Source organism: Rhincodon typus, chromosome 10 (genome assembly GCF_021869965.1).
Source record: "Rhincodon typus isolate 14 chromosome 10, sRhiTyp1.1, whole genome shotgun sequence".
Classification (NCBI taxonomy): domain Eukaryota; kingdom Metazoa; phylum Chordata; class Chondrichthyes; order Orectolobiformes; family Rhincodontidae; genus Rhincodon; species Rhincodon typus.
In genome coordinates, this window is record NC_063341.1 from 68132764 (window position 1) to 68154802 (window position 22039).

General features: G+C 42.7%; 2 protein-coding genes across 3 annotated transcripts in view; both read right to left on the reverse strand.

Moving 5' to 3' along the window:
• LOC109929888 (volume-regulated anion channel subunit LRRC8D-like) overlaps positions 1–4065 on the reverse strand; it is a 148953-nt gene extending 144888 nt beyond the window's left edge. Inside the window, exon 1 of the mRNA XM_048601912.1 lies at positions 4001–4065. Within this exon, the coding sequence (XP_048457869.1) occupies positions 4001–4004 (4 nt within the window). The 5' untranslated portion in view covers positions 4005–4065. The remainder of the gene's footprint in view (positions 1–4000) is intronic.
• The window catches only part of LOC109917916 (volume-regulated anion channel subunit LRRC8C-like), a 33904-nt gene continuing 15879 nt past the window's right edge, over positions 4015–22039 (reverse strand). Inside the window, exons 2-5 of one of the 2 annotated variants that reach the window (XM_020517807.2) lie at positions 18620–18701; positions 18005–18046; positions 14399–14541; positions 4015–6365 (exon numbers count right to left, since the gene is read on the reverse strand). In XM_020517807.2, the coding sequence (XP_020373396.1) occupies positions 4074–6365; positions 14399–14541; positions 18005–18017 (2448 nt within the window). In that variant the 5' untranslated portion in view covers positions 18018–18046; positions 18620–18701 and the 3' untranslated portion in view covers positions 4015–4073. The remainder of the gene's footprint in view (positions 6366–14398; positions 14542–18004; positions 18047–18619; positions 18702–22039) is intronic. The other variant, XM_048601924.1, reaches the window with a different exon arrangement.

A 22039-nucleotide genomic window follows, 5' to 3' on the forward strand; every position in this document is an offset into this window, starting at 1 on the left:
TCAGCTTTCCTGCTCCTCTGATGCTGCTTGGCCTGCTGTGTTCATCCAGCTCTACATCTTGTTATCTCAGATTCTCCAGCATCAGCAGTTCCTACTATCTCTAACTCAAATGCAAAGAGTTTCTTTCTCCCTCAACTAGGTTGTCAGAGGGTTGACATGTCAAACAGAAGAAAATATTCCTACACGTGGACAGACTATTTTCAAAAGACAAGTCAAAGTATGATGCTCTCATACAACAACTAGTAACTGGTGTGGAGGGGCATCTTTACAGATTAGTCAGAGGCCATTAGCTTGAGCTCAATGATGTTTACTTGGCACAAGGTGCAGTGAGAAGTCTAAAACTGAAGGACAGGGCAGCTAATACGATTGTGTGTTAAAGTTCAGGTTAGACTCTGGCATTGTTGGAAAAACAGATCCGAACATGAGATTCTTCTCCTGTTTTGGGTAATCCTATTGCACACAACTCCTGTGCAAGATAGTACAAGTGTGGCTTCCTGTTTCTAAACTTGAAGCTCCTCACATTTCAAGCTTAGAAGATGAAGAATTTTTTTCTAAATCCAGGGATTGAAGTGAAGTGTAAAATGAAAGCCCTTTACTTTTAGCTGCGCACCTATAACCCAGAACAAGGAGTCACTGTCTGAGGATATGGGGTAAGCGATTTAGGACTGAGATGAGGAGAATGTTTTCACCCAGACAGTGGTGAGCCTGCGGAAATCTCTGCCACAGAAAGTGTCTGAGGCCAAAATAATGAATGTTTTCAAGAAGGACATTGGTGATGCCTTTTCTGGAATACTGCGTCCAGTTCTGGTCACTCACTAATTGAGCTGGAGAGGGTTCAGAAGAGATTTACCAGGATGTTGACAAGTATGGAAGGTTTGAGTTATAAGGAAAGGCTGGATAGGCTGGGACTTTTTGCACTGAGCGTAGGAATTGAGAAGTGACCTGAAGAAAGTTTATAAAATAATGAGAGGTATAGATAGAGTTGATAGTAGTTGTCTTTTCCCTAAGATGGGGAATTTCAAGACTAAGGGGCTCATTTTTAAGGTGAGAGGAGTGAGACTTGAAAAAGACATGAGGCAAATCTTTACGCAAGGTGGTTCATGTGTGGAATGAACTACCTGAGGGAGTGGTGGATGCGGGTACAATTGCAATGTTTAAAAGACATCTGGATGGATGTATGAATAGGAAAGGTTTGGAGGGATATGCGCCAGGAGCAGGCAGGTGGGACTAGTTTAGTTTGGGACTACGTTCGACATGGACTGTTTGGACCAAAGGGTCTGTTTCCATGCTATAGGACTCTATGTCTCTATAAGGAGTTAAGGCCAAAGGGACCAAAGGTTATGGGGAGAAAGCACTGAGTTAAATGGGGACTGAGTTAAATGAGTACCCATGATCATACTGAATAGTGGAACAGGCTCGAAGGGTCGAATAGCCTGCTCCTGCTTCTACTGCGTATGTTTCTATAAGTAGCTTTTGAATGCTTCTCTTTTAATTTTTCTTTCATTGTTTTCATTTAGAGACAAAGTAATTCTAATCATGAGACATCAAGTTTTGAACAAAACAGTTAAGCATTAAACTGTGTGTACAATCTCCTGTTGTATAAAGTATGGAATGTTGTTTATCTAAAGCCTGGACTGGAAAAAGGCCCGTTGGTACTTTCACCAAAATTATCAAACAAACCACACACTGCTATAAAACCTTCTCAACATTTAACTCTTGAACAATGACCTGATAATATGACTAATGGGTAAATTTCAAGAAAGGAAGCTCTAAAATTTCCCCTTGATAATTAAGACAATTATCTGGACTCCTCTAATGCCATGACATTCCGGCTAAGTGATTTCCATTTTACATTGACGCAGGAGCTGCATTATAGCTTGGCATTAGCTTGGCTCTCTGAGTCAAATCCATTAGGTAGGTGTATGTGTGTGTGTGTGTTTGTGTGTGTGTGTGTGTGTATGTGTGTTTGTCTGTGTGTGTGTGTGTGTGTGTGTGTGTGTGTGTGTGTGTGTGTGCGCGCGTGCGTGTGTGTGTGTGTGTGTGAGAGAGACAGCATGTGTGCTTGTGTCTGTGTCCCTGTGCGTGTGTATGTGTGTCAGCATGTGTGCATGTGTCTGTCCCTGTGTGTGTGTGTGTGCATGTGTGTGTGTCTGTGTCTGTGTGTGTGTGTGTGCGCGCCTGTGCGTGTATGTGTGTCAGCGTGTGTGCGTGTGTGTGTGTGTGCACGTGTACGTACGTGTGTGTGTGTGTGTGTGTGTGCGCGCGCGCGTGCGCGCTCTCTCGGCTGTTGAACCTGTGGCTAGTTCTACTTTGGGTCAGATCTGGAGGTACCTTTTGTTTTGAAGGAAAGTGTCTTTTGGGCAGCCTGCACTCATTATAAATGTTTAATAAAATCAAATGGTGCAATAGCCTCCTATTGGGAATGCAAGAATACAAATCGATTACGGGAAAATGTTGACAGAGGTACGATGTAAAATACTGATGACAGGAAAGCAGGCTTTGCAGATAGGAAGTGCATGCAAATGTAAGTTTTTGTTTGACACATATGGTTGGAAAAGTGGAGGGATGTGCATTCTGTAACTATAGGCTCACAGAGTTAACCCTTAGTTAATTTAGTGTTAAGACTGCCACATGTTCTACACTATCGCCCTGGTTTGCAATTTATGATTTAGTCTTATGTCTTATGTCTTTAGTCTTTATGACTTAGTCTGAATAATCTCAGATTGCCAGGCTTACATTTTTATATTTACATTCTAAATGGCCCTCTCCCACAAACAAAATAATTAATTATATTGTACATCTTATATACACATATAGATATAGGTACATGGAGGTGTATAGAGCTTTTTTAAATAGTTTGCTTAAAAATAAATTGACATTTGACCAGGTTGAGACCATATACTTTGAACTCCTGTCGCTAATCCTCTTAATTAACTTTTGACTAGGTCATACTGCTCCTACTGTGATTTGCCAACCTACATACAATCGTTAAAAAAAACTTTCTTTGTAGTGTATTAAATACTTCTTATTTACCAACACTTTTCCAGCAGCAGTTTGATCTCTTATGTTCTGCTATCTCAAAGCCACTATACTGGGATGCTATAACACGGTTACAGTCTTCCATTGCCCCATAGACTGTACAGATGCAGATCAATCTGACAAGAGTTTGCACTAGCATACCTCATTTTCCAGCTACTATGCATAGCATTAGTTCCACTGCAGCCTCCAAATATCAATATTCCTAACAAGTGGCATCAAGGCCCCCAACACAGCCTGTAACCAATCCTCCAGTGTCCCTTCAGCTGTTACTAGCTTATTGTGTTACAATTGAACAAATAGCCTCCTTTAGTGTCATAATAACAATCCTTTTGTTTTTAGTGCAAAATCCTATTTTCCCTGCTAGTACATTATACTGAAAAATTGATAAGCAATAAGCATTTGAATCAGTTGGCTGAAATCTTTTATGTGTTTCAGTGTCATGATTTACCAGCTTGCACAGCAGTTTCGGGTATTGACACCCTATAAAAGGCACATTTCACTTCTTTTCATTAAATAAATAAATTTGGGAGAAATCAACATCTCGTCTCACCACAGAATTCAGATTTCATATATTAAATATCTTTTTCTAAAAAAAAAAGGCTGGTTACAAGTTCACAGACAGAGATTTCTGTCAGTCATATCCACACCGATAACTTCCTCACAGTGTGGGAAGGCAATGGTCTGTTCTGGTCACGTTTCTCTGGCAAAAAGCCAAAGGTTTTGTAATGCACTAAAATCCATCGCTTAAAATTTGTTAACAACAACACAGGCAAGCTGCTAATTACTCAATCCGCTCTAATTCCATCAGATGTTTCACATAGTGCAGCTAAAAGGAACATGATAGATTATAAAATACAAGATTAATGTAAAAAGTGTTGGCAGTGACTCTCTTGAGTTATACAATTTGAAAGGAAAACAAGCAAAGAAAAGGAGACCACAACTAGCTCACGGCCAGACTCACCCATCAAGGGTCACGTGATTCTAAAAGTGGTGACAATATGGCTGACATTTAGACTGTCCCTTTTGACCACATTCTATTCCGTCTTCATTTGTTCCCTGATGTCAGATGGCAACACGTCAAACAAGGCATCCTCCACCAGTAGGCCGCTTCGCTTCAGTGCCCGGCATGCCCCTAGCTCTGCGGGCAGCCCCTCGAAATGGTTGCCCTTCAGCTCCAGCACGGTGAGGTGCATCAAGTTGCCGATCTTCGGGGACAGGACGGACAGGTTGTTCTTGCCAATTCTCAGCGTCTTCAGCTTCTTGCAGAAGTACAGCTCATCGGGCAGGCTCTCCACTTTATTGCCGGTGATGGTGAAGTCCTGCAGACTTTGGAGGACGCCTATCTCGGGAGGAATGAACCGGATATCGTTGTAGCCCAGGTCCAAGGACCTCAGCTTGTTGCACAGGAAAAGATGTGAGGGCAGAACCTCAATCTTGTTGTGGTTAAAGTAGAGACGCTCAAGGCTCGAGAGCTTCTTGATATGCTCCGGGATGTAAGTTATGCTGTTGTGCCACATCTTGAGGCAGGTGAGCTTGCGGCAATGCTGAAAGCTGATGATTTCCTCAACGGATTTCAGATTATTCTCCTTCAAGTCCAGCTCCTGAAGATTAATCAGGCTGAAGACAGCATGGGGTATTCGCTCCAGGTCACAGTGGATGAGCTCCAGCTCAGTGAGGTTCACCATTTTCTTCAAGCTGTTGAGCATCACCAGTTTGGTGCCATCGTTTTGAATGCACAGTGTTTGAAGGTGGCTGGAAGTTTCAACGATCGTGGGTGGGATTTTGCTCAGGTTACTTTTGATGCAAAGCACCTTGAGACTTTTGAGTTCCCGCAATGACTCCAGTGTGATGTTCTTGGAGAGGTCAGGGCTCAAAGAGCCTTGAAGATGCAACTCTTCCAAACTCTTCAGCCCATATATCCAGTGTGGGAGCTCGCGGGCATCATCGAACTTGACTCGCAAGACCTTGAGGTTCTCCTTCAGGAAAGCCAGGGCGGCGTTGTGGATCTTGACGGAGCACTGGTACAGGGAGAGCTCCTGAAGGTCCACCAGCTGCACAATGGTGGCTGGGATGGTGACGTTGTTGATGATCTCCAGCTTAAGAGACTGCAACTCGGTCAGTTCAAACACCGTGTCCGGCAAACCTGACAGCATGAACAGCTGCAACTCCAGCCGGTTCTGAGCGTTCGTCTGCAGCCTCTGCCGGAGCTTATCTGGGGTCCACTCGTTGTTCAGGTTCAGCTGCTTCAGCTTGTTCTCGCTGACCTCGCTCAGGAAGACTGCAAACCTCTTGGAGTATAAAGGGTCGTACTGGTCTATCAGGTGCAGCATGAAAGCAAAGTCGTTTTTCACATCCGGGATGTCGTCGATCCCAGTCTCTTGGCGGACATACTCGAAGGAATATTCTTTAAGGGATCGGTAAAAGAGCCAGTACAGGGTGTACAGGCAGGTGAGGCCATAAACGCTGACAAAACACAGATAGCAAATGGACAGCTTGGAGAACAGGTGGGCCATGGTGTGATTGCAGGAAAACTTACAGTAGCCAGTCATCTCCTGAATGTTGACCTCGCAATCCACGGTGAAGTTGACCTTAGAGACCAGGATACTGTTATATGCAATGATAAAAACAAACTTGATGACTTTAATAATGGTCTGACGGACATACATGGAGTACAGAAGGTCCCCTTCCTCCACGTGCAGTCGGAACTTTTTGACTTTTTCAAACAGTGCCTTCGCCTGCTCCCCTTCCTTTTTGTCTAGAGCGCTGACGGTTGGCTTCTCCACCACTATCTTCTCGGGAATGGAGCGCAAGGACTGCGTTTTCACCAGGTTGCTTTCGGCGTTGGGCAGTCCCGGTGCCACCCGAACCTGGTGACTCTTCTGGCTGCTCTTATGGTCCTTCTCCTCGGGATTTTCTCCAGAGACCTCGGACAGGGCGCGGGTGGTCCACAGCGAGTCGAAGCACTTGCCCAGGATCGAGATGAAGTGCTCGATCTTCGAGCTGGACCCGGGGAATTTGAACCAGAAGTTGCTGCACAGCATGAAGATCAGCGTGTGTATCAGGACGAGATAGGGGAAATACTTAGCATACCAATGCAGGGCACGCTCGTAGCACATTTGGTTTATAAAGCTGTACTGCTGAAGGTCAAGATTAGTTTTCAGTCCCTTCATTTCAATCGAAGTGCGAGAGGTTGGGCGTGATAATGGCAACATTGCTGGTGTCACAAACTGACCCGAGGTAATGTTGACCAGCGTTTGATTTTGAACAGGGTGAAGATTGTGGGGTGAGATGCGTTTCGGGAGGCAAATGATCTTGTCTTGCATGACCTGGGAAAGAGACAGGTAAAGAGAAACATGTCATTAGAAGGTACAACCTTCCAGCAAGTTTAATTAGAATACTTATCAATGAATCATATAATCATGGCAATTATAGGACAAAAAGAGGTCAGTCTGTGCCAAGGCTGATCTCAGCTTTTCACTTAGTTACTATTGACTATAAAAACATTAACATGGATTTGCTCACAATAAAGAATTAACTTGTTTACATAAAGGCTTTCAGATCACAAAGGTGCCTTATAGTCAAATAACTCCTTTTGAAGCATTGTAATGAACGTACATAGGAATTAGAAGCCAGAGTTGACCATTTGGCCCTTCAGATCTGCTCTGCTATTTGATAGGATCATGGCTGATCTGGTTGTGGCCTCAACTCTACTCTCCTGGCCATGTGCTACACCCTTCAGACTCCCTTGTCAATCCTGAATCTAACACAGACTTAACCAGGTTTAATGGGCCTGTCTCCACTGTACTGTAAGGAAGAATTACACAGAGAGCTGTCTGAGAGGAAAAGGAAATACAATGTGCGCAAAGGAAGATCCCACAGACACAGAATGACAACAAAAAAACAAATTTGTTTTTTTTGTGAGATTAGTTCAGATTTGGTCAGGACATAGGATTACATTGAACAAAAGGTCCAGAAATTGGCCATTCAACCCTATCAGTCCAGGTAAGCTATACAGGACCTTCCTACTGATACCTCAGGTGAGCAAAACTACTATTCCTTAGAGTCAAAGAGTCACATAGTGCAGAAGAGGCCCTTCTGCCCATTGGCTCTGTACCAACCGATCCACACTAATCGCACTTTCCAGCACTTGGCCCTCAGCCTTCATGTCCAAGTGCTCAGCCACGTACATATTAGAGGTTGTGAGGTTTCCCGCCAACACTGGCCTCCCAATTTTTTTCTCAAATCCCAATTCAACCTCATGCCTTTCACCTTATAATTATGCCCCCTCATTACTGACCCTTCAGCAATGGGGAACACTGCTTTCTACTCACCCTATCCGCGCCCTTCATAATCTTATACACTCCGTTGGGATTCCACCTCAGACTTTTGTGCTCAAGAAACAATAGCCCGAGCCTATCCAGCCTCTTCTCATAGCTAAAATGCCCCAACCCAGGCAACATCCTCTGCACCCCCTCCAGTGCAATCACACCCTTTTTATAGTGGGGTGACCAGAACACTGCACACAGTACTCAAGTTGTGGCCTAACCAAAGTCTTGCACAGTTCCAACATGACCTGCCTGCTCTTATAATAATTTTTTAAAAATTTATTCATTTTGTGGGATGTGGGCATTGCTGGCTTGGTCAGCATTTCTTGCCCATCCCTAGTTGCCCTTGAGAAGGTGGTGGTGAGCTGCCTTCATGAACCAGTATCTATGGTGTGATTGACAAAGGTGTGTCCATTATGCTTTCTTAACCACCTGAATAACCTACTTGTAGCCTCCAGGGATCCGTGGGCAAGGACCATAAGATCCATTTGTTCCTTTGAGCTTCCTAGTGTCCTGCCTTTCATTAAGTACTCCATTGTCTTGTTATTTGCAAACTTCATGACATGTTTAAATGCGTTGATACCATTTCAATCATTCCATTACTCAAGCCCATCATTTCACACTCTCTAAGCAAGGAAGTTGCTTCTGAGTATAAAAACAGAAACTGCCAGAGAAACTCTGCAGGTCTGGCAGCATCCGTGGAGAGAGAAACAGAGTTCATGTTTTGCAAATAATTTTGCAAGAATACTAACTCAAGGGAAAAAACAATAATTACACTGCATAAGTGTACTGGTTGCTTGGAAGGGGGTTCCAATTGATAGAGACTGTATTCTTGCAAATATGTCCTGATGAATGCAAGATGTAAAGCTTTGAAAATAATATCTTTTTTCAGCAAATCTCAAGTTCTACACAACCAAACAACTATAAATATCTAAAAAGAAACCGAAAGAAGGATGCTTTAAATCAGAAGCAAACACTGAAATTGCTGCAAAAGCTCAGCAGGACAATGCCTCTTCTTCCTCAGGCGGCTCAGGAAATTTGGCATGTCCCTAAGGTCCCTCACTAACTTCTACAGATGCACCACTGAAAGCAAACTGTCTGGGTGCATAATGGCCTGGAATGGCAACTGCTCTGCCCAGGACTGTAGACTACAGAAGATGGTATACAGAGCCCAGATGATCATGGAAGCCAACCTTCCATCCACAGACTCTATTTACATGGCTTGCTGCTGGGAAAGGGCGGCCAACATCATCAAAGACCCATTGGTAATGATTTCCTACAACCTCTTCCGTCAGGCAGAAGATACAGAAGACTGAACACATGCACAAGCAGGTTCAGGAACAGCTTCTTTCCAGCTGTTATCAGACTGTTGAAAGGACTCAAGCCTGAAATAATGTAACCTGCAATGTCATCTGTATGCCTCTAAGTCTTTTTGATCTGTGCATCCTATGCTTCCTGTGATCTGTGATTTACCGCTTGTAAACAAAACTTCTCACTGTATTTCGGTACATGTGACAATAAATCAATCAAATCAAATCAGGTCTGACAGTATCTGTGGGCAGAAATCAGAGTTAATGTTTCGGGTCAAGTGACCCTTCCTCTGAATTGTATTTTATTGGCCCACGTTTGCTTTGCATTTATATTAGGCAGAACTGAGTTCATATTAGGCGGAATCCAAACTGGGCATCAGTGAGCAGGTTTTTGCTGTGCAAGTACTGCTTGATAACACTGTTGATAATAGGAGGTATGGTTAGTAAGTTTGCAGACAACACCAAAATTGGAGGTGTAGTGGACAGCGAAAAAGGTTACCTCAGAGTACAACAGGATCTTAACCAGATGGGACAGTGGGCTGAGGAGTGGCAGATGGAGTTTAATTTAGATAAATGTGAGGTGCTGCATTTTGGAAAGACAAATCAGGGCAGGACTTATAACTTATTGGTAAGATCCTGGGGAGTGTTGCTGAACAAAGAGACCTTGGGGTGCAGGTGGAGTCGTAGGAGGACAGGGTAGTGAAGAAGGTATTTGGTATGCTTTCCATTATTGGTCAGTGCATTGAGTATTGGAGTTAGCAGGTCATGTTGTGGCTGTACATGACATTGGTTAGGCCACCTTTTGACTATGATGTTCAATTCTGGTCTCGCTGTTATAGGAAAGACGTTGTGAAACTTGAAAGGGTTCAGAAAAGATTTACAAGGATGTTGCCAGGGTTGGAGGGTTTGAGCTAGAGGGAGAGGCTGAATAGGCTGGGGCTATTTTCCCTGGAGTGTTGGAGGCTGAGGAGTGACCTTATAGAGGTTTATAAAATCATGAGGGGCATGGGTAGGGTGAATAGCTAAGGTCTTTTCCTTGGGGTGGGGGTGTCCAAAATTAGAGGGCACAGGTTTAAGGTGAGAAGGGAACTAAGGTTGCCCTGAGGGGCAACATTTTCACACACAGAATGGTGCGTGTATGGAATGAGCTGCCAGAGGAAGTGGTGGAGGCTGGTACAATTACAACATTTAAAAGGCATCTGGATGGGTATATGTATCGGAAGTATTGAGGGATAGGGGCCAGATACTGGACTAGATTTGTTGAAGATATCTGGTTGGCATGGACAAATTGGACTGAAGGGTCTGTTTCTGTGCTGTACGACTCTATGACTCCAAACCTTCCATCACTTTACTGATGATCGAGAGTGGACTGATGGAGCGGTAATTGACCGGGTTGGATTTGTCCTGCTTTTTGTGAAGAGGACATAACCTGGGCAACTTTCCACAATGTTGGGTAGATGCCAGTTCTGTGGGTGCACTGGAACAGCTCAGCTAGGTGTGCCGCACTTCTGGAGCACAGGTCTTCAGTACTAATGCCAGAATGAGGTCAGGGCCCATTGCTATTGCAGTATCCACTGCCCCCAGCTGTTCTTTTGGTGTCATGTAGAGTGAATCGAATTGACTGAAGACTGGTATCTGTGATACGAGGGGCCAGTGGATGAGGCCAAGATGGATCATCCATTTGGCACTTCTAGTTGAAAATGCTTCAGCCTTATCTATTGCCCTAGTGCCTGGGGTCTTTTGTGCCACCCAACATCACTCCTTGGAGTGTCAGCTGAGACTGTCTGACTGGGACGTAAAGCAAGAACCTTCTGATTCAGAGGCAAGACTGCTACCCACTGAAATACCTATAGTGCTGCAGAGTTTTTTGTTAAACATGTGCTTTTCATGGAAATAAGGGAATAATTGAAATTTACCAAAGAATCATTGTTTTAGTTATGATCCAGAGAAGATCCAACAGTCAATAAGTACATAAATATATAGATTTATGCTGTTGTACGAAAATTCTCAGGGGAACGTTAGGCATCGAGTGGGATTACAACGCAAGTTCCAGGAACAGCCTGTCACACTGCAGCAAGCTCCTTTTAACAATGCCTTTGCGATCCAGCAGATGGCAGCACATCCCTATCAATGAGTGAGCATCATTGATAGTCTGAAAGTTCAAACTACTCAACCTGCAAATTAGCGAAACTTCATTCAACTATTAAGTAATATTCAAATATCTTAATACAATCAAATATGCAGAATTTAATGTATTATTATTTATATATGTCCAGCACGTTCACTGGAATGTCATAGGTTCTACAGTCTAACTGTAATCTAATAAAGGTAAAGGCACCATAATCCCAGAGGATGACAGGACTGTTCTCTCATTTGAGATACGTCACAGGTGGTCCCAATAATTGGGAGGTTTTGCACTTTGATAGGAAGAATAGAGGCGTAGACCATTTTCTAAATAGTGAAAGGCATCGGAAATCTGAAACAAAAAGCATATTGGGAGTCCTTGTTCAGGATTCTCTTAAAGTTAACCTACAGTTCAGTTGACAGTTAGGAAGGCAAATGTAATGTTAGCATTCATTTCAAGAAGGCTACAATATAAGAGCAGAGATGTACTGCTGAGGCTGTATAAGGCTCTGGTCAGACCACATTTGGAATACTGTCAGCAATTGGGTTTGCAAGAATGACTGTGGGGGTGAACAGCTTGTTATATGAGGAGCAGTTGTGGACTCTGCGTCTGTACTCAATGGGGTTTAGAAGGATGAGGGCTATCTTACTGATATGTACAGAATATTGAGAAGCCTTTCTGCTCATAGGAGAGACTAGGGCCTGAGAACACAGCCTCAGAGTGAAGGGCCGACATTTTAGAACCGAGATGAGGAGGACTGTCTTCGGCCAGAGGTTGGTGAATCTGTGGAACACATTGGTGCAGAAAGCTGTAGAGGCAAAGTTATTGAGTGTATTTAAGACAGAGATAGATAGGTTCTTGATTGGTAAGGGGAACAAGGGTTATGGGGAGAAGTCAGGATGATGGGGTCGAGAAACATATCAAAAATGATTAAATGGTGTAGCAGACTCGATGGGCCAAATAGCCTAATTCTGCTACCATGCCTTAAGCTCTTCATGGTAACCTCTGCCAGTGTGGTAATTAATGTTGGCATTACTCTGCATTACACATCAGCCATCCAACCAACTAAGGTAACCAATCCCATTGATCTGATACAGTATCAAGGTAGCAATCAAATTTACCAAAGGAATGAAAGCCATCCTGGCCCCCGGTTGAGAATTGCCTGCCGTTTAACTGTGTCTCTTGTTGTTTCCCATTGTTTGAAAGCCACTACCACTTGCAATAGAACATAGAACTGTACAGCACAGTACAGGCCCTTCGGCCCATGATGTTGTGCCGAACTAAGGTCTATCTAACCTCCACCTCTACCTTATACTATCATCCATATGCCTATCTAATAGCTGCTTAAATGCCCCTAATGAGGCCGACTCCACTACCCTCTCCAGCAATGCATTCCACATCCCGACCACTCTCTGAGTAAAGAACCTACCTCTGACGTCTCCCCTATATCTACCTCCAATCACTTTAAAACTATGCCCCCTCGTAATAGCTACCTCCACCCGAGGAAAATGTCTCTGGCTATCCACTCTATCTATACCTCTGATCATTTTGTACACCTCTATCAAGTCACCTCTCATCCTTCGTCGTTCTAAAGAGAAAAGCCCTAGCTCTCTCAACCTTTCCTCGTAAGACCTTCCCTCCATTCCAGGCAACATCCTGGTAAATCTCCTCTGCACCTTTTCTAACGCTTCCACATCTTTCCTGTAATGAGGTGACCAGAACTGGACACAATACTCCAGATGTGGCCGAACCAGGCTTTTGTATAGCTGGAGCATAGCTTCACGGCTCTTGAACTCAATCCCTCTATTAATGAAAGCTAACACACCATACGCCTTCTTAACAATTCTATCCACCTGGGTGGCAGCTCTCAGGGAACTGTGGACATGAGCCCCAAGATCCCTCTGCTCCTCCACACTGCCAAGAATCTTTCCATTAACCCTGTATTCCGCTTTCAAGTTTGTCCTTCCAAAATGAATCACCTCACACTTTTCAGGGTTAAACTCCATCTGCCACTTCTCAGCCCAGCTCTGCATCCTATCAATGTCCCTTTGTAACCTGGAACAGCCCTCTGCACTATCCACAACTCAACCCACTTTCATATCGTCTGCGAACTTACTAATCCACCCTTCCACTCCTGCATCCAAATCATTTACAAAAATCACAAATAACTGATCCTTGTGGTACACCACTCGTAACTGACTCGTTACTCACAATGATGACTTCAAGGCCAAAGCTCTCCTCCTTTGGGAGAATCCACATCACCAAGATCTTCAGCCATGTGTTATGAGGATATGTCATAGAGTCACTGAGTCATACAGCACAGAAACAGACCCTTTGGTCCAACCAGTCCATGCCGAACATAATCCCAAACTAAACAAGACCCACCTGCCTGCTCCTGGCCTATATCCCTCTAAACCTTTCCTATTCATGTACTTACCCAAATGTTTTTTAAACATTGTAACTGTACCCATATCCACCACTTCCTCAGGCAGTTCACTGCACACATGAGTAAAAAAGTTGCCCCTCATGTCTTTTATAAATCTCTCTCCTATCAATTTAAAAATGTGCCCCGTACACTTGAAATCCCCCAATCTAGGGAAAAGACACTACCATTCACTCTATCTATACCCCTCATTATTTTATAAACTTCTATCGCCTCTCAACCTTCTACGCTCCAGTGAAGAAAGTCCCAGCCTATTCAGCCTTTCTTTATAACTCAAACCTACCATACCTGTCAACATCCAGGTAAATCTCTTCTGAACCCTCTTATTAATATCCTTCCTTTATTATTCACTAGCCTAATTCTTTGCGGGCAATACAGAGAAAGCCAAGAGGCTGCAAAAGTAAGTAAGTAGCATACAGTCCAGTGCCACAGAATACAGCTTTTGTGATGCAGTAAGTAAACCTTCTAACTGGCTCTTCATTATTTCTCATGACACCAGTGAAATGGGGAAAGCTTTTGCTGAACAATTAAGATAATTCAAACCTTTGTTACCACCAACCGGGTTAAAAATGGGAACTTTCTCAATACAGACTGAAATATCCTGAGGCGTAGGACTCGGCTAGGAAACATAATTCCTCCGTGTTAACCAAGAAACAGGATATTGACAAAACAATAACAAAGAGGAGATGGTTGATCTCTTCAAAATGTTCCTCGATACGAAGGAGGTTCCAGAGGATTGTGGAGTGGCATTTGTGGCAACTTTGTTCCAGGACAGTTGTAAGGACTTTCCTCATAGCTAACAACCAGTCAGTTTCACATCAGTGGTCAGCAAGGTTTTAGAAACAACAAAGAAATAAATAACTCAATGAGAGAGGTTTGATTTAATTGAGGGGGGCCAGCACAGGGATTTGTAAAAGACAAATTATACTTGACTCATCCAGTTGAATTCTTTTATGAAGTCACAGAGATGATTGACACAGGTAGTGCAATAGATGCTGTTTATATGGATTTAAAGGTAGTGTCGTAAAACATTCCATAGGTTAACAAAATTGATGCTCATGAAATAGGAGAATCGTAATCAGCTTGGAATAGAAGAAGAGTGGCTAAAGGATACTAAAATAATTAACATTAGCTCTTAAAGTCTTTGGAGACATACCTGTAATGTGCATCCGAACACACCGATCATCAACATGGCGATGGCTATGTAGTCAGTGAAGACGTCCCACCATGGTTTCAACACTCTAAATGCAGGCTGATGGTCAGTAAACTGCTTAAACTCTGTGACCGGAATCATATTTCCTGTCAAAATAAGAAGAATGTTTAAAAAAATAATTTGAAAGCCTATATGATCATAAGTGACTCCATATTTGTTAGTTGTTAAGTGAGAGCCTTAAGTTGCAATAGAAGCTGAATTTGCACACATGACAGTTGAGCTGAAAGTTAGTTTTGTTCTGTTGCTAATGGAATGTGAACGACAGGGAGCTGTGCATCTCATCACTATTTATTCACTGGGAAATTTTACCTATAGTACTTTTACACAAATGGATACAGCTGTATCATCCCATACATCCCATCCATGCAGACATTTTTTTTTGTAAAATGTATTATGGTATAAGAGCCATTCCAAATGCCTTTAATATGTGACCAGCTGCTAAAATAATTTAATATGGTCATGGGGTTAGCATAGACATATGTATCAACATAATTTGGCACAGACAAGGTTGAATTAATATTTTACAGCAGGAGCAACTCATCAAAAGTACTTTATTGATTGCAAACTGATTTCCAGCTCCCACTGCGAATTTATAAAGTGCTGTATGCATTTTTTGGAAGTTGCAGTGTAAGAATTTCAAAATCGGACATTTAGCATGGGTTCAAGAGTGACGTCAATTTTCTGTGCCTTGTATTAAAATAGACAACTGACTTCGTTTTTACATGGGTATGCTGCCTTTAATTTATGCTTCTTTTGCTACCTAATTAACTAACAATTGAAAGGAGGTCATTAGTAGAGGTCTGGTGAAGGTGTGGAATTTTAGTCCGCTGAAACTTCGCTTTTCACCATTAACCCAGCTACTCGGTGTGATTTGCTACAGACCTGTGCTAAATACATGTAGGAAACCTGAAAGGAAATGAATCAAGGCTGCCCAGAATAATTTTATCACCAGGTCCCAGAGATCAAAGGTTTCTATTCTGGAGTAGTGCGTTACAGTTTACATGGGGGAGGGGCAAACTGCACTTTTTGCATGCATGCTGTTGTCTGGAGACTTTTGCAAGGGGGCGGAGGTTATGGGAGGGAGGCAAGAGCATGGTGCATTCAGATTAGTCACAATCTCACTGAATAGCAGAGCAGGCTCAATGAATGTATTCCTGCTCCTGGTTTGTATTGATAGTGATGGCAGAAGCTCCAATATTCTTTCCATCACAGGGTTAACTGGGAATCTCGCCAGCTCTTTATGCCTGTCACTGGCATGTGTTGGAAGGTTAACACTCAGCCTGTTTGGCCACATGATGATAGTGCCTTCCTTGAGCATCAAGTCCTGGAGTGGTATATGAACCTTGGAATTGCCTGGTTCAGAGACAGTGATGCACCACAAGAGAACATCTTATACAACATGAATTCTTCTTTTACTCATCTGGAATGTAACACCTTGCTTTGTTGACAGAAATGGAATCTTATTTTCATTCCTCAATCTAGTTGCTTTCTAGCTTTGTAATTTTTTCCCATCTCTCCTCTCTGCTGATTGTCACAGTCAGCTCCCGTTCAGTACATCTACTTGATGGAATAACTTACTTCAAACTGAGCAGTTAAGGTGAAGGATCGAGGAGAGAAATGAATGAGGCATATCGGGGGTAGCTGGTGTTAAGTATGGATAATGAAGGCCTGAAGGATGTAAGAAGGAACAAGGGAGAATGGTAATGGTTCTTTAGGATGGGGGAGGAGGGAGAGCACTTAGGATAACATACAAGAGGCATAAAAGTAACAAAAATGAAGGTTGTTGGCAGCATTTACCCTTGACGATAGAGAGAGAAAAAGAAAGATGTTTATAAGCATTTTCTTGTACCTTGTCTAGATTTATAGGACAATAGCAAGACCTCTTTTGAGAATAGCAGCCTGTGGACTCAAATGATTCACATTAAGGTGTATCTGACAATGGAGAAGTGGAACAATAATCTTGGAAGAATAAAGTAAATAATTTAAGAGTTCCATCTGTGGTCTGAGCAGATCATTCAACAAGGGATATCAATAAAACAGCTAGAGATGACACCATCAGAAGCAAAGGCTGCTGGTTGGTCTTGGGCGCTTGAAGGAACTGACCCTTCAGAGGATTAAATAATTTTTTTTACTGTTTTCTTTCGAGTTAGAGAGCTGCTGAGGATGGGGCAAACCAGCCAATGCATTGAGGGGTACAGAGTTTACATGCCCTTGACAACAGAGTTTACATGCCCTTGACAACCAAAGCTCTGAAGGAACCCGCTAATATCTAGAATCAAATCACCAGAGGATAGTCAGAAGCTGCGTAGAGGAGATCATTGATACTAAGAAGGAATTGAGTGGGGAAGCTCTAGGAAATACATGAATCATGAATGAAGAGTCTACCAAATACAGCACAGAAAGAGTACTTCCCAAGAAAATGAGATAGTTATGAACATTGATGAGAAGCTATTAAGCAGTAACTTGTTCAACACAGGTCGTATCAGATGCTTCAAAAATTTCTATGGTAAGCACAGATGATTCCTGGACGTAATCAAGATATGTAACATTAGTAATAAGGTCATTAGTGAAAGCCCATAACAAAGCTCATACTAATAATGTGGACCAGAACTGGAAATTTGAGGTGATAGACAGCTAGATGGAGTTTCCTTCAAAAGTACAAGTGTAAGGGCAGGAATGTAATAAATGGTAAGGTGTAGATTGTGCTCTTTGTGTGAACATGATGAGAATGCCAAGGGGAAGAAGAAGCAAGCAGAAGGTGAGAGATTAAAGGTAGAGGTAGGTTCAAAAACACACTTCTTGATTATGGTGGCAGCACTGATTTCAGAACCAGAGCTCTTACTGAAGGCGAGACAGCAGATGGTTTGGAGTGAGCTTGCATGGTCATATCATGATGATAGTGGTACTGCTGGAGAAGGGAATGATTGAAAGAAGGTCGTGACCAAATTCATAATGATTAGAGTTACAGCAGAAATGTGACCTCATTCACAAGCACTGATACATGTCTTGTGTCTGTACTGTGAGATGCATTAATCCATCTCTATCGCATGATGTATTCACTCATCGACCTGATGCCTGGCCCCAGTTTTTAATTCGATCTTTTCATGTGTTTCCTCAAGCTGAAGTATGCTTCTATGGATGACAGGCTTTCTAGGACCATCATTCTTAACAATGTATGTCAGAAGAATGTTTGAGTCTGGGGAATGTTACTCTGAGGCCAACCTTGTATTCACCCAATATCCCAGCACAGATGGAGGCTCTCACTCACCTCCTCCACACCGTCTCCCACTAAAGCTACCATTAGCAGGCCCAGGGTAAGTCATGTTAATGAGGAATGTTTGCCCAGGAACATTTATCCCACTGCAGCAACAAAGCAGTACCAGCCTTATCTTAGTGGTCATCAGCCTTGCTTCCCCAACCTACTGTCACTCTTAACCATTAGTGATTAAAGGTCAGTATTTGTCTTTCACAGATAGCTAATGAGATCTTTCTTATACAGGGTCTCGGCTATTGTAGCATGCATAACAAAACAGAGTCACAAGTACGCACGTGGGACCAACATCTAGCGATTAGGAGCAAATGGTTTCCAATCTGCCGAAAAGAAAATAAGTAAACAAATAAATAAATGCTTGAACTTTTAGTTAATTTGGATTCAGAAAATGTACCCACAGAATAGTCTGAATTGGAAACCCATATGATTAGAGAAAAAAAACTCTCCAATTCAGTGTCTCTCTTTCAATACTGACCCAGAGGAAAAAGCCAATAAGACTTTGAATCTACTGGTCATACCGGAGATCCATTTTGAACTATACAAGATGACTTAGACCAGTGTCTCTCATTTGCAAGTTTTACTGTTTTTCTTAACCTTCTGGGAAGTCAAATCTACCGAAGGAAACTACTTGCCAATTAAGACACCTCGAATCAGTACAAAATATTCCCAAAATTAAATATGAGATTGTTAGACGCTAAGTGAAGATCCCTCTCCTCTGTTCTGAGAGTTGGAAATGATTTCATGTTGCGCCATCGAACCGGCTTGAGCTGCATTTTAAATTCTGCCCCCTGTACAGAAGTAGCAGTTTCTAACCATCTGTATCAACGACAGCACCAGGCTCCACCGTTAGCAACCCCAGGCCGTGTGTAATTTAAATGAACTTTTACACTTACCTACAGGCGAAGTATGTCTTCTTACAACAGCCACCAAAGATTTCTTTCCCTAGATCTCTGTTAACAGCAGACTCAACAAAATCTGCCAAACACAAGAGGAAAAGCTACTTGCAAAAAGGAATGGAAAAATAAACTGTGCAATAAAAACATCCAGCTGACAAGTTTCAGAACTTGTTCTTGGCTCCAAGACAGTTCATACCGAAAAGTATTTCATACACACAGCTAACGTTCAGTATAGTTATGACTAATATTTGTGAAATGACATATAATCTTGGAAAGATACAGCATGTAGGAGATGATTTGACCTAGTGCTATTTAGGTTTGCTGTTTGAAAGAACCTATCTACTTAATCCTACTTTCTTGCTCTTTCCCACAACCTCACAATTATTTCCTTTTGCCAAGTTTTAATCTAATTCCCTTTAGAAAGCCTTCATTGAATCTGTTCGATGTTCATTCCAGATCAGAGCAACTTGTAATAAATACTATGCTCCCCCATGTTAAGAACATAATCAATAAAGACCGTAAGAAATAGAAACAGGAGTAGGCCAATTGGCCCTTCAAGTCTGCTCTGCCACTCAATAGGATCATGGCTGATCCAACATTTCTCATGTTCACTTTCCTGCCATTTCCCCATAACCCTTGATTTTCCTACTGATCAAGATTCTATCTATCTCAGCCTTAAACATACATAAGGAACTCTGTCCCCACAGCTCTCTGTTGCAAGGAGTTCCAAAGACTCACAACCCTCTGAGAGAAGAAATTCCTCCTCATCTCAGTCTTAAATTGGTGCCCCTTTATTCTGAGACTCTGCCCTCTGGTTCTACAGTCTCCCATGAGGGGAACCATCCTCTCAGCTTTTACCCTGTCAAGCCCCTTAAGAATCCATTATGTTTCAATGAATTCACCTCTCACTCTTCTAAGTTCTAGTGAGTAGAGTCCCAAACTGGTTAGCCTTTGCTCGTTACACAGTTCCTCCATACCTAGGATCAACCTAGTGAACCTTCTTTGAACTGCCTCCAAATAATGATATCTTTTCTCAAATAAGGGGTCTAAAACTGCACACTGTACTCCAGATGTGGTCTCACCAGCACCTTGTACAGTTGCAGTAAGACTTCCCCACTCTTAGACTCCAACCCCCTTGAAATAAGGGCCAACGTTTCATTGGTCTTCCTGATTACCTGTTGCACCTTGTGTGCTTGCTTTCTATGTTTCATGCACAAGTACCCCAAGACCAAGACCAAGACATTTTCTGAAGAAGGGTCCTGGCCCGAAAGGTCAGCTTTCCTGCCCCTCTGATGCTGCCTGGCCTGATGTGTTCCTCCAGCTCCACACTGTGTTACCCCCAATACTCTTTGTGTTGCAGCCTTCTACAGTTTTTTTCTGCATTTAAACAATACTCCGTTTTTTTGCTTCTCCTTCTAAGATAAACAACTTCACATTTTTTCACATTATACACCATTGCCAGTGCTTTTTTCCCCACTTACTTAACCTCTCTAAACTGTCTGCATGTCTTTCACAGCTTGCCTTTCCACCTATTTTTTGAGTCATCTGCAAATTTGGTTACAGTACATTTATTTTCTTTCTCCAAGTTATTAATCAATATTGTGAACTGTTGCAGCCCTAGTGCTAATCCCTATGGAACATCTGCCAACCTGAAAAAGAACCCTTTATCCCACTTGTTGTTTCCTGCCCATGAGCCAAGTCCCTATCCATGCCAATATACCAACTCCAATAATATGGGTTCTTAACTTATGGCTTAACTTTTTGTGAGGCAGCTTGTTAAACGTCTTCTGGAAATCTAAATACAACACATCCACTGGTTCCTCTCTATCCACTAGGGTTTGGATTTCCTTACAAAGCTCTCAAGAATTAGTAGGTCAAGATTTCCCTTTCATAAAGCCATGTTGACAATCAAAACACTCAAGAATCTCTGAAATAAATAGTTAATCCGTAATAAAAACTCAAAGAGCAGTGGATGCTGTAAATAAAAAACAAAAACAGAAATTGCTGGAAAAGCTCAGCAGGTCTGGCAGCATTTGTGAAGAAAAATCAGAGTTAATGTTTCGGATCGAGTGACCCTTCCTTGGAACAGTTGTGAGGAAGGGGCACTCGACCCAAAACCTTAACTCTGATTTTTCTCCACAGATGCTGCCAGACCTGCTGAGCTTTTCCAGCAATTTCTGCTTTTGTTACTAAGTAATCCATAGTTGCCTCATACCATCAATTTCAACACGCGTGTCTTCTAGAGTTGCAAACAGCTTTCTCTTTGATTTTATTTTCCACAGGTTCCACAGCAGATCTTGTAAACTGCAGTCTTAATTATTTCCCTAATTCATAGCTAGTCTTCTTTAGCATTGGAAGTTCATTGATAAAGCATCAGAAGTAAGCCCAATCCTCTCCAGACCTGACACGCATACTTTTCAGCAAGGTCATCTGGTATTGGTCAGAGTTAGAAACCAGGAAATTGAACTCTTCCTATCCCGAATCTAGCCAAGAAGCAAATTAATGTCCCTATCCTTCCCTGAGCCAAGATGAGTTAATTTAGCACAAGCCAGTAACTGAACCCATGTTCTTTACTCATCCACATGGGCAAACAGCATACAGTAAAAAATCTTGAGCTAACCAGACAATTCCTCTTTGCCCTTTGTCCTTCTTGATCAGCCATTGACTTCAGTGTTCCTATGTGTTAGTTTGTTGCACTGAAACATCACTGGGTGAAATCTCATAAGGATCTGCATGACATGAGATATGATCGGATTTGTGGCTGAATTGGACACGAGCATCTCATTCCATCTTTTACACATTTCACAAGCAACACGGTGAGTTCATCACTGAGTTTTTTATGTATTCTATACCCAGAAACACTACGCTTCCCACTAGGTAGTGGTGAGTTGCCATTAAAGGGGATTATTGCTTGTTAAATGCCTGGTTAATGAGCTGACTCACCTCATTAATATGCAGCTTCACGTCTTACCAAACACGCCAGACGTTGTGAAAATACAGAGATAGTAGGAACTGCAGATGCTGGAGAATCCGAGACAACAAGGTGCAGGGCTGGATGAACACAGCAGGCCAAGCAGCATCATAGGAGCAGAAAGGCTGACGTCTCCGGCCTAGACCCTTCATCAGAAAAGGGGGAGGGGAAGGGGTTTCTGAAATAAATAGGGAGAGAGTGGGAGGCGGATAGAAGATGGATAGAGGAGAGGATAGGTGGAGAGGAAACAGACAGGTCGAAGAGGTGGGGATGGAGCCAGTAACGGTGAGTGTAGGTGGGGAGTTAGAGAGGGGATAGGTCAGTCCAGGGAGGACGGACAGGTCAAGGGGGCAGGATGAGGTTAGTCAGTAGGAGATGGGGGTGCGGCTTGAGGTGGGAGGAGGGGATAGGTGTGAGGAAGAACAGGTTAGGGAGGCGGGGACGAG